At 32.5% G+C, this 10,146-nt stretch overlaps 1 protein-coding gene across 1 annotated transcript; it reads right to left on the minus strand.

The window, feature by feature from the left end:
* Positions 1 to 6,719: 6,719 nt before the first annotated feature.
* Positions 6,720 to 9,035, minus strand: LOC132721350 (uncharacterized). Its single transcript, XM_060705638.1, has 5 exons — positions 8,965 to 9,035; positions 8,445 to 8,508; positions 7,818 to 7,865; positions 7,290 to 7,434; positions 6,720 to 6,866 (listed from the first exon to the last, which is right to left on the minus strand). The coding sequence occupies exons 2-5, from the start codon at positions 8,497 to 8,499 to the stop codon at positions 6,770 to 6,772; spliced, it is 345 nt and encodes a 114-aa protein (XP_060561621.1). The 5' UTR covers positions 8,500 to 8,508; positions 8,965 to 9,035; the 3' UTR covers positions 6,720 to 6,769.
* Between the last annotated feature and the right edge of the window lie 1,111 nt (positions 9,036 to 10,146).

The following is a 10,146-nucleotide window of genomic DNA, read 5'->3' on the forward strand; positions in this document are numbered from 1 at the left end:
TACTATTTTATACTATTGTCTGATAACACTATAATCAAGCAAAACTTATTTTGAGATACTTTTGCCCTCGTGATTTTTTTTTTCTGAACATATATTGTTTTCTTTTTTTTTCGATTTGTAGGTTATACTCGTTAGTCTAACCGTCAGTGTAAGGGTAATATGGCGACTTCCTAGCTTTACTGATGGTAGATTGGGGGAGAGAGACCTCAGGTACCACTGTGTGTATCACGATCGGCAAGGACAGGCTCCCGAGTAGACTTACAACATTTTGAAGCTAGAGGGAAATTACGAAATAAAAGTTTAGAGAAAAGAAGAAAATTTTGAGCACTAATGTTCTATAAAGCTTCATAACCGAAATACGACAGAAGTTTTGTATCTTTGTAACTTTCATTTGACCATACATAAAATAGAGAAAAATAAGAATCCCTAAAGAAAGCCCAACAAGACAAAATTTAAAATGTTACAGGCTCGGTTTGATTGATCCAGTTCATGGACGGTAATGGAAAGTGCAAATTACCGTCCACGTCCCCTAGCAACAGCTTCAGCAGAATTCAAGTATCAAATATTTTGTTTATTTAAAACATTTTCACGTTAGTAGATCTGGTGGTCTAGATGTAAGTATTATCACTCTCTCAAGTTGTCATTGACTTAAAAAATCTATGGGCGGGTTTGTGCATAAATGTTTAAATAAATTATACGAGAAAAGTTTAAATATACGCTTTACACTTTAAGTAAAATAGATAACTACAGAATCCCTAAAGAAAGTCCAACACGGCAAAATTGAAAATGTTGCAGGCTCGGTTTGATTGAGCCTGTTCATGGACGGCACTGGAAAGTGCAAGATACCGTCCACGCCCGCTAGCACCGGCTTAAGCAGAATTCAACATTTAAACATGAAATAGTAAAATTTTGAATTCATAAACGTCCGCAGATGTGTTCATACGGCGGTTATCATGGAACCTTCAATGTGACACAGAAGTGCCATTCCATGAAAAGCGGCGTATGTTCCCCCCAAGTAATAAAAAGCGTGTGCCCTAAACGAGAAAACAATGGGCGGAACTAAATAAAATGGAATTTTGAAAGGGGATCAGAGGTTATGAAGCCTGCGTATCACAGATAAGACGTCAAAAGACAAATTTAAAAAGCAGGCAACATATCCTAATGGTGATTCAACATTATTCAAGTAGGAATATTGGAAACACCCAACTAGAAAATGCCGAAAAGTTGAAACTAAAAATACCACAAGCACAACAATAATGTCGTGCTGAACGATCTTCAAGGATCCAAAATATAACATCATTGATTAAATGTACTGAGAGACTTTTTACAGCCGCCACACGGCACAAATAACACGGATGTGATCATAAAATAGATAAATACAGAATCCCTAAAGAAAGCCCAACACGGCAAAATTGAAAATGTTGCAGGCTCGGTTTGATTGAGCCTGTTCATGGAAGGCACTGGAAAGTGCTAGAAACCAGTATCTATGATCGTATCTATGATGTTCATATCCTGATAGAAAAGATACTGCCTCGGTTAGTATGATCAAATTCGAGGCCGACCTTATACGTATATACACGGGAGTTCATATTACACTGGTGTAAAAATATATAGCCTTTCTACGCTTCCCGAATCGTTACCATCTGCGTATTCTTTATTTCTGATTTTTCCTGTCAAATGTGCAATAAGATGCGCCTGTATATTACTTACTGTATGTTTCATAAACAATGTTGTTTTTCTTGTTTGAAATTTCCATGTTTATTTAAGCATTTTTAAACAAAAGATATGCAAATGTTTTTTTTTTATTTGACAATGAAAGTTCATAACCGGCTTATAATAAATTCTGTCAAAATCTACAGGAAATTCGTCTGTAAGTGTGTCGTTACTTTTGAAGCATAAAATGTAGTTTTCTGACAGCAGTATCTCAAAACAGACACTCAAGTCGATATTGTGCGCTATGGTTATCACACATGTGTTTTGAATACGTGTTCTAACGAAATCATTTCTAATACTTTCTTTTGCATATGAATGGCAAAAATTAAATCACAAAAGTTTGATCTGTCATACTGGCGATTAAGGGGGCGTTGTTTGTCCGAAACAAATAAGATATAGCTTGTGTTATTGTCATAAGAAAGGTCATTTGTAGTCTATCGAATAGAAGGATTAAAAACAAGTCTAAGAAATCTAGTACAGGTTAGGTCACGGATACTATTCAATGAAATAAAAATGAATATTGAACAATTACTGTCAACATGCAAGTTGCCGTCACTAGCTTTGTTAAATTGAGTTTAACAAAGATGTTAACCCTTTACATCATATATAAGCGAAACAACACACTTTCGAACCACCACCCCCCCTCCATCCCACAAATAGTGAAAAAATGTCCTATTTGGGCCCCAAACACATGTTTTCGTTTGAGAAATGTTGCTAAAAAAAGTGAGCACTTTTTCGGCGCGGCCCCAATCCAAAAGATACATCAAGGGGTTGCCAGACGGGGGATGGCACGGCCTCTTTCTGTTTGGGGGTTTGAAGGGGGGCGGTAGTCCCTCTCATCGCCAAGAAAATTTTAGATTTGTGAGAGGCTAAAAATGACCCCTGGTCGATAATAAGGTAACGTGTAACCAACGCTGAAAAGTTTTTGACTCTATATCAATCCCTTGAGAATTTGCAGCACTTTGGAATAAATTTTAATGGAAAAAACTCAAGGCAAAATAGTGATTTTTGGCAATTTTGAGACGTCCCCTCGTTGTCATGGTAACAGGAAATTTAATATTGAGCATGTCGTTACAAAGGCAAAGGCAATGGTCTAGTCAACATCTGTGCCAAGTTTAATTAGTATTGAAGCATTTTTCATAGTTTCATAGCAGTTTGAACTTGTAACAGGAGGCTTTTCAATGAAAACTGACATTTTTCACAATATGCTCATGAGGGAAAGGGTTAATGTACCTCCTTATGTGTATCATTATTTTCTCTTTTTTTCTCACAATCATTTAAGCCAAGCAGTATTTTTGACAATTTACTACTAGATTTTCGCTTTTAATATTCAATTATACAGTATGGCACATTAAGTCGAATCCTAACATTTTCCATTATCTGAAATATAATGTCGTTCATAATTCGTTATATATTATACACGGCGGCTGAAATGTGCTAGACTGTAAATGAAATACCCTATACAAGCTGTCAATAAAATATCGTTACAAAAAGTGTGACATTCCACTGACCAAGATGTGAACTGGAACCTAATTATGTGACGGCGAAAATGCTTCATTCACAAGGTATATTATCCATTTGCTCATCTATGTTACGAAATTTAAAAGTTTTTGAAGAAAATCGAAATGTAATTATATCCTGAATTTCCTCCATATGTACCATTTATGTTTTATTTTGGATTTCATACATTTTGTGTATATACATGATTACAGATACCAGGGCTGGGAATCAGAACTTCGTCGTATCTTACAATATGTAGATAAACGCCGCCATATTTGAATTTGAAAATGTATATTTTTGTGTATTTCTCTTTTTAATGGAAATGACTGAAAACCAGATATATGTATTAAAACTCTGTACAATTCTCCGCTTTATTTTGTACCTGTTGCTAGCAGAACTATATGGTTAAACAAAAGTTATGGAGAATATGCAACTCTAAGCGTTCGTTTTCCAAGAAAATAATGACTTGTACAAAATGATACGACGCAGTTGAAAATAAAATATGATGCGACACAGTTGTATTTTTTTCAACCGAGTTTATTTTATCAATTTTAGCAATAACCTCAGCTTGATAAAAACAAGAACATTCAAAGAATATGAATGTTCTGTTGCTGTTGAATATTTAGAAAACTTTGTTTGATTAGCCTTGAAAGTTTACTTTGCTGAAGCTACTTTTCAGATGTATATGAACATAAAAATTATTACATAATTCATCATAGTATCTAAAGAAAATAGAAAGGATACTTTATTAAGTTCTTCAGTGTGAAAAGAATGATATAAAAACTGAACCAGCAAAATTAGATTTTAAAGTTAGGTAAACTCTGGAACGAGTATATTTATTTATTTGAAAAACAAAATAAGCTGTGTCGTATCCATAAACCTGCTCACTTCGAGTTGCCAGTTTATATTCGGTCATATAACTTGTCAGAAATGTATATAATTATTTTTGTAAAAGCAAATTTCATTTTTAGAGACAAAAAAAATCGGAAATGGACAGCATCCGTGTATATAACTATTTACACATCATAATTATCGAACGGCGTAGAGTTAAACATTAAGTTCCTGAAGATTAAAAGAAAACGGAAATTCACTCGAGGCATGGAACGTTATATAACTATTATTATGTCTTACTACATATCCTTCAATGAATGCTCATATATAAACGAGAATTATGTTGATAATGTCGTTGAAAGTAGACATTATTCAAGAATATTGTTCGAAATATAAATACATGTATAGAGTTCATTACTAAAACTTAATTTAAAATGCATTTCTGTCCTGTGACTCCTGTCACGTTTTAAATATAACTGCAAATGTATGTAAAACATCTTATGTCACGACGATTGTACACTCTTTTTTCAATGTGGTCTTACTTTTATTTGGACGCTGATGTCCGTTTGTACCAAAGTTGGGGTTTGCTATGCAGCCCATAGACGAGAGTATGGTATTTTGTTGTGGACCGTTTTTATTACAAAATGCTGTATAACACTGTCCCTTTGTCAGCGTGCATATCCTTTAACTCAGGAATGTGTAACGCTATTGACAAAAAGAATAGCACAGTAAGTAAACGATAAAAATATTTTATTCTAAATAAAATATTAAAAATGAATTAGCTAATAAGGCTGCTAAGACATTTTCCTTTAACCAGCATTACAATTTTTTTCTAGGAATTTGTTTACTTTTTAAGATCATTCGTGTGAAGGACAAAATCGTTACTGTTTTGAATGTCACTTTTGTGTTTTGTCAAATAAATATGTACATTGAACACTTTTAAATCATTATTTTTTCATATTCTGTATACCTAAGGCATTTGTCAACAATTGTATTATAGCAATAGACGGAAACTGGTAAAATAGGATTTAACTTCTTTCAATGCGATAACCGCCATCGCTTCATTGCTTTATTCACGAATTCGGCCTCGTTAACAATGGCCTCAGTTACCTTTTATCTTCTAAATTAAGTGTAATTTGGCACGAGTAGATTGGAAAATGTCTCGGGTACACAGAATATAAAAACCGTAAAGTAATATATATGTTATTGTATTTAAAGATATCAACGAAACTAAAAATCGCCATCAATACGGTAGTCGGGAAGTCATTTTCACGATTTATCTTGAAACATTAACATTTTCTTGGATTCTTTTTTGATGAGGTTTAAAGTATCATGTCTCAGCAACTGTATACTGTATTCATTTACAATAAAACCCATTGGTCTATTTACTCATCGCAGTGCTATTTTAAGCCACTAAATTGCACAATTCTGCGTTTCTTTTGCGCAATTCCTGCTTTATTTGCACATTTCTGCGTTACTGGATATGCACGGTGTGAGTGTGCAACCTTGAAATACACTTGTGCAATATCGAAGCAATGAACTGTTTATACAATGTTATAAAATTAAGTGCAGTATAATTGATGGCCTAACGGGAATGGATTATCTTAATTTGTTAATTGTTGAAAGAAATGCATATCAGCTTGTCCATGTGAATTTTAACTTTGTTTTTCTTTGTAATTACTGTGCACAAACAACATTTTATTGTATAGAACCACTGTTATTATCTGTATTCAAACATCTTTAGTTCTAGTCGGCTGTTTGGGTATTCATATCATTTGTTTGTACTGGACAAAATAAATTATCAAATATCTAAATAAATTAAATAACAGTCAAAAAGTAAACATTTATATACATTTGGAAAAAAATTACATTGGCGCAGGTTAGATTGTTTACATGATCATTTCGGTTAATTTAACTAGTAAATGGTATAAAATACTAACCAAACACCTACTCGTAAATTTTATATGGCAGTTGGTTTTAAGACAGACTTTTGATCATATTAAGTCAATGGATCCTTAACGGTGACGGAAGAATCGTTTGTCATATATTTTGAAAGAAATTAAAAGTATTACTCTTATTTTAGTAGTATCGCCATCAGTTACATACATGGACATTTTCAAATCGTGTTGCGCAATCTCGAAATAGCATTCAACAGACATATTTAAAGTAAAGATGTCACGATCTGCTAACGTAATCAAAATTAACGAACTGATGAACCCTTTAATGTAGATCATGTTTAAAGATTTATTTGCAGTTGCATATATGACCATTTTCTATTCTAAACAATTAATGGAAGTCAATCTTACTAACTTTACTACAAATAACTACATTATAACTGATTCATCATCTTTTTCTGTCCATTTTTCTCATTTCATTTGCCGAGTTCATGTTTAAATAATGACAATACTCGCCATTCTTTCATTTTTGACAAATTACCGCTTTAAATACTTATGTATAAACAGACCTTTATGTCTCAAGTTTCACAAATTCCTTTTAAGATATTAGACATATATTTAGTGTTCGTTTTACGCAATCAATTTCGAATTTGGTTGCAGAGAACCAGATTACACCCAAATAACCAATACTCTAAACAAAGCAAGCATGCATTAAATTCGCCGTGTTTAAATATCGTCAACTGTCTACATATTGAAAAGGGACAATAACAAAACAACATATTGATCGCATTGTGTTTTTATTCCTCATACTGTTGAATGGTATTGTTTATTTAACCAGAGGCAGTTGTTAGTGCTTGTCCCCCGCAGTGGGCATGCTGATCTCCAGGCTTTGGAGTTTCATGGAAGTAACCGGCTAGATTCTGAAATCTGAAAAATTATATTAATTACTTTGTAACATCATCATTCTTTTCCAACAGGTCTCGTGACGATAAAGCCTACACAACGTTAGTCGTTGACAATTGTTCACTAAAATTTGAAGTGAAATATCAAGAAATTTGCAATGACACGCAGAAACTGTCATAAAGTGTGCATAATAAATCTTTTGCTGATCAAGATAATATTGAATGTCATGAAATAACAGACACAAAACTGTTTATTATTCTAATTGTTACAGGAAATTCATTTTAAAATGTTGTTATATTTGAATATGGAGTATATTTTCAGAAAAGACATGTTAACAACACATATTCCCCAGTGTTGTCGTTCTTCCATTCTTTATATTTAAGATATCTCTTTCATACATTGGGGAAATACAAAATATCAAAACAAAATCGAATGAACTTGACATACGCATGGCAAATAAGAGGACAACTATGGTCTAACAATCCATCCTTGATCAGCACGTGGCACTCTTTCTCACAGGCTTGTTCCGTTGGATCACTTCCTAACACATCAAGCATGATTTGTACATCACACTTCAAAGTATTAAGGTCAACTGAAGATATGATAATGAGAAAAATGTTTTAGTTCATATTTCAATGCTAAAGACATAAAAGTGAATTACTCCTTGTGACAAAAATGGATTTTTGTCTATTGTTATTCAAAACATCACCTAGTGCAAATTTCATTTTTTTCTTTCAAATTTGTGTTCATTGTTTGTCAAAAACAGATTTTGAATTCAAAAAAGCAGAATTAGGAACAAGGTTGAAGGGTGGATATACAGTACGCATTAACACAACCCATTCTAATCCATCTGTTCTAAACGCACACAAAGTCATTGTGTACAGGTTACCAGCCAGGTTAAACTTTGAAAACGCCTTTTTTACTCAGACAGCATTAAAGGATAGAAATTTAGCAATAGGATTATCTAGCACTTACACAGACTGTCAATAGTGAAGCCACCGATAATGAATCTCTTTGAATCTTCTGTAAACGAAAAAATGTTCATTGCATTAGAATATTTGCAGTCCATACATTAAGATATGTATACGCGATCCGGAGTGAGATAATTGTATTTTATAATACAATTGTAGCCTACAAATACTTACAATCAGCCTGCCATGTAAATCTATGACATAATTGTCGAAATGTCGAAGTCTATTTAATAAAAACTACATTACGTCTACTGCTTACTTTATTTCAAACGAAAAGTAATAAATGCAAAAAAAAAAACAACTACACAATGCAACTCATTTTTAAGTATAAACTTAAAAACCATGAAATGAATTTACTAATATGATGATCAGTCCAAGTGATGTTAGGGCATTATTTTAGCAAAATCGAGCTACCGACAAAATTAAGTTTTGTGAGTCTGCCCATAGTATGTGCTACCAATACACAATCCTGTAGAAACTATAAATGTAGTAAATCCATTGACTTAATTCTTATTTGTTTACCCCCTACCCCTTTTGTAAAACAATAAACCTTTTCAAACAAAATTAACATGTGCACCTACCTTACATGTAAATTATCATCAAAGTAAGTATTCTAAAATATAAAAGTTACCTAATGGGGCAGCAAGAACCACTGGCACAAGAAGGCAAACCAAGAACAACTTCATTGTTTTCTACTGCAATTATCACAGTTTGAGCATTAAAAGATAAGAATCTCATATCAACGAAGTCAAGAAAATAGATATATTTTTTTCTGCAGTTGTCAGCATTAGCAACGGAAGTCAACATTTGTGTATTTAAAACAATTCTTAGGGCCAATACAAATTTTCTTTAAAACATCAAGTCAGTAAGACAATCTTAATTTATAGTCCGTTATGGTTATCAGTTCAAAACATTTAACTTTGTATCCGACATATGTATCTAAATAAACAAATTGTTTTTGAATCATCTACTTGTTTGATCGAAAGAGACAAGTACAATAGTATAACTGCGTTTTTATAGAGCATTATGTGCAAATGAAACTTTAAAATCTTAATCAATATATGAACAATACGTCTTAGCAATTATTTGTATAAAAAATAATTATATTTATCTATATAGATTTCGATCCATTTTCTCTGAAATGTCCTTACCTTAATTTGACGTTACGTTCCTGTGTAAAAGTGATTTTAAGGCACTGGAATTACTGCCTTTTAAAGGCAACACATGCAAGATAACCTTTGTTGACGTCTTCGAATATCCATATTTGGACAAATAAAAAAAGGATTTAACAAAAAATCCTTATCATAATGTACGATTTTCTAAAACAGAGAAACACAGACGAATTGGAAAACGACCATTTAACTGTCATAGTTAAAAATTATATGACAGTAGAATAAGCATTGGTGCATGACAATACAACAAACGCAGAGATTCTGTAGTCATGTGCAGGACAAAAAAGTAACTTTCTGCTATTAAACTATTACTGTCGCCATTGTCAGTGATAAATAATTGATTTCCACTAATTTTAACTTCTACAATAATAATAATGATGATAAAATAATAATAATAATAATTGAACAATCATTTCAGATTTTTTCCAAATACCTGTGCTCCTTACGAGATTACTAGAAACTTGTGAAAAGAACTATTCAGTAGTGTCAAACGAGTAAGAATTACGGAAAAACAAATTGCCGTCAATACATTGGTTGTGTTTACAACCAGATTATTTATAAATTGATATATAAATTGTTTTTCTTACTTATAATACTTATGTCCTTTTTAATCTGTTTTACGAACCAGAGCGTTTGAGAAATACAATTATATTGTAATATATATTCCTCATTCTATCCACTTTATCTGCGTACGAAAAAAGAAGCACCAGGCTAACACATTAAAAATGATGGTGTTGGCTAAAATAAAAATATCGACAAATGATGCCAACATAGCAATTCAACCCATTTAAACTAAGCCATGTTTGATACAAAGATTGCAAAGAATTGTCGAGTTTAATACTTATCAAAATCCCGCTTAGTTGAAAATGGTGAACTAAGGAGCCTCGAGCGGACATATTTCTCCGTAAAATTAATCTTGGTCTTTAAGTCAAATGGTCATTTGTAGACATACAAAGGGATAAGTAGTTGGTGGTCACTTGCGTAGAAATTGGTTATCGCTTGAGGTTTTCAAAGGAAAGCTGGGTAATTTAATCGATTTTGACATATGCTTTGGCAAAAAAAATATAAAAATAACGCCAAAATAAGACGAAATGGCTAATATCTCTTTAAATGGAAATTTAATTAAGAACGATGGAAAACAATATCAGGAAATAAACCATA

This window comes from Ruditapes philippinarum, unplaced genomic scaffold (genome assembly GCF_026571515.1).
Source record: "Ruditapes philippinarum isolate M1 unplaced genomic scaffold, ASM2657151v2 ctg1229_1_1_1_1, whole genome shotgun sequence".
NCBI lineage: Eukaryota > Metazoa > Mollusca > Bivalvia > Venerida > Veneridae > Ruditapes > Ruditapes philippinarum.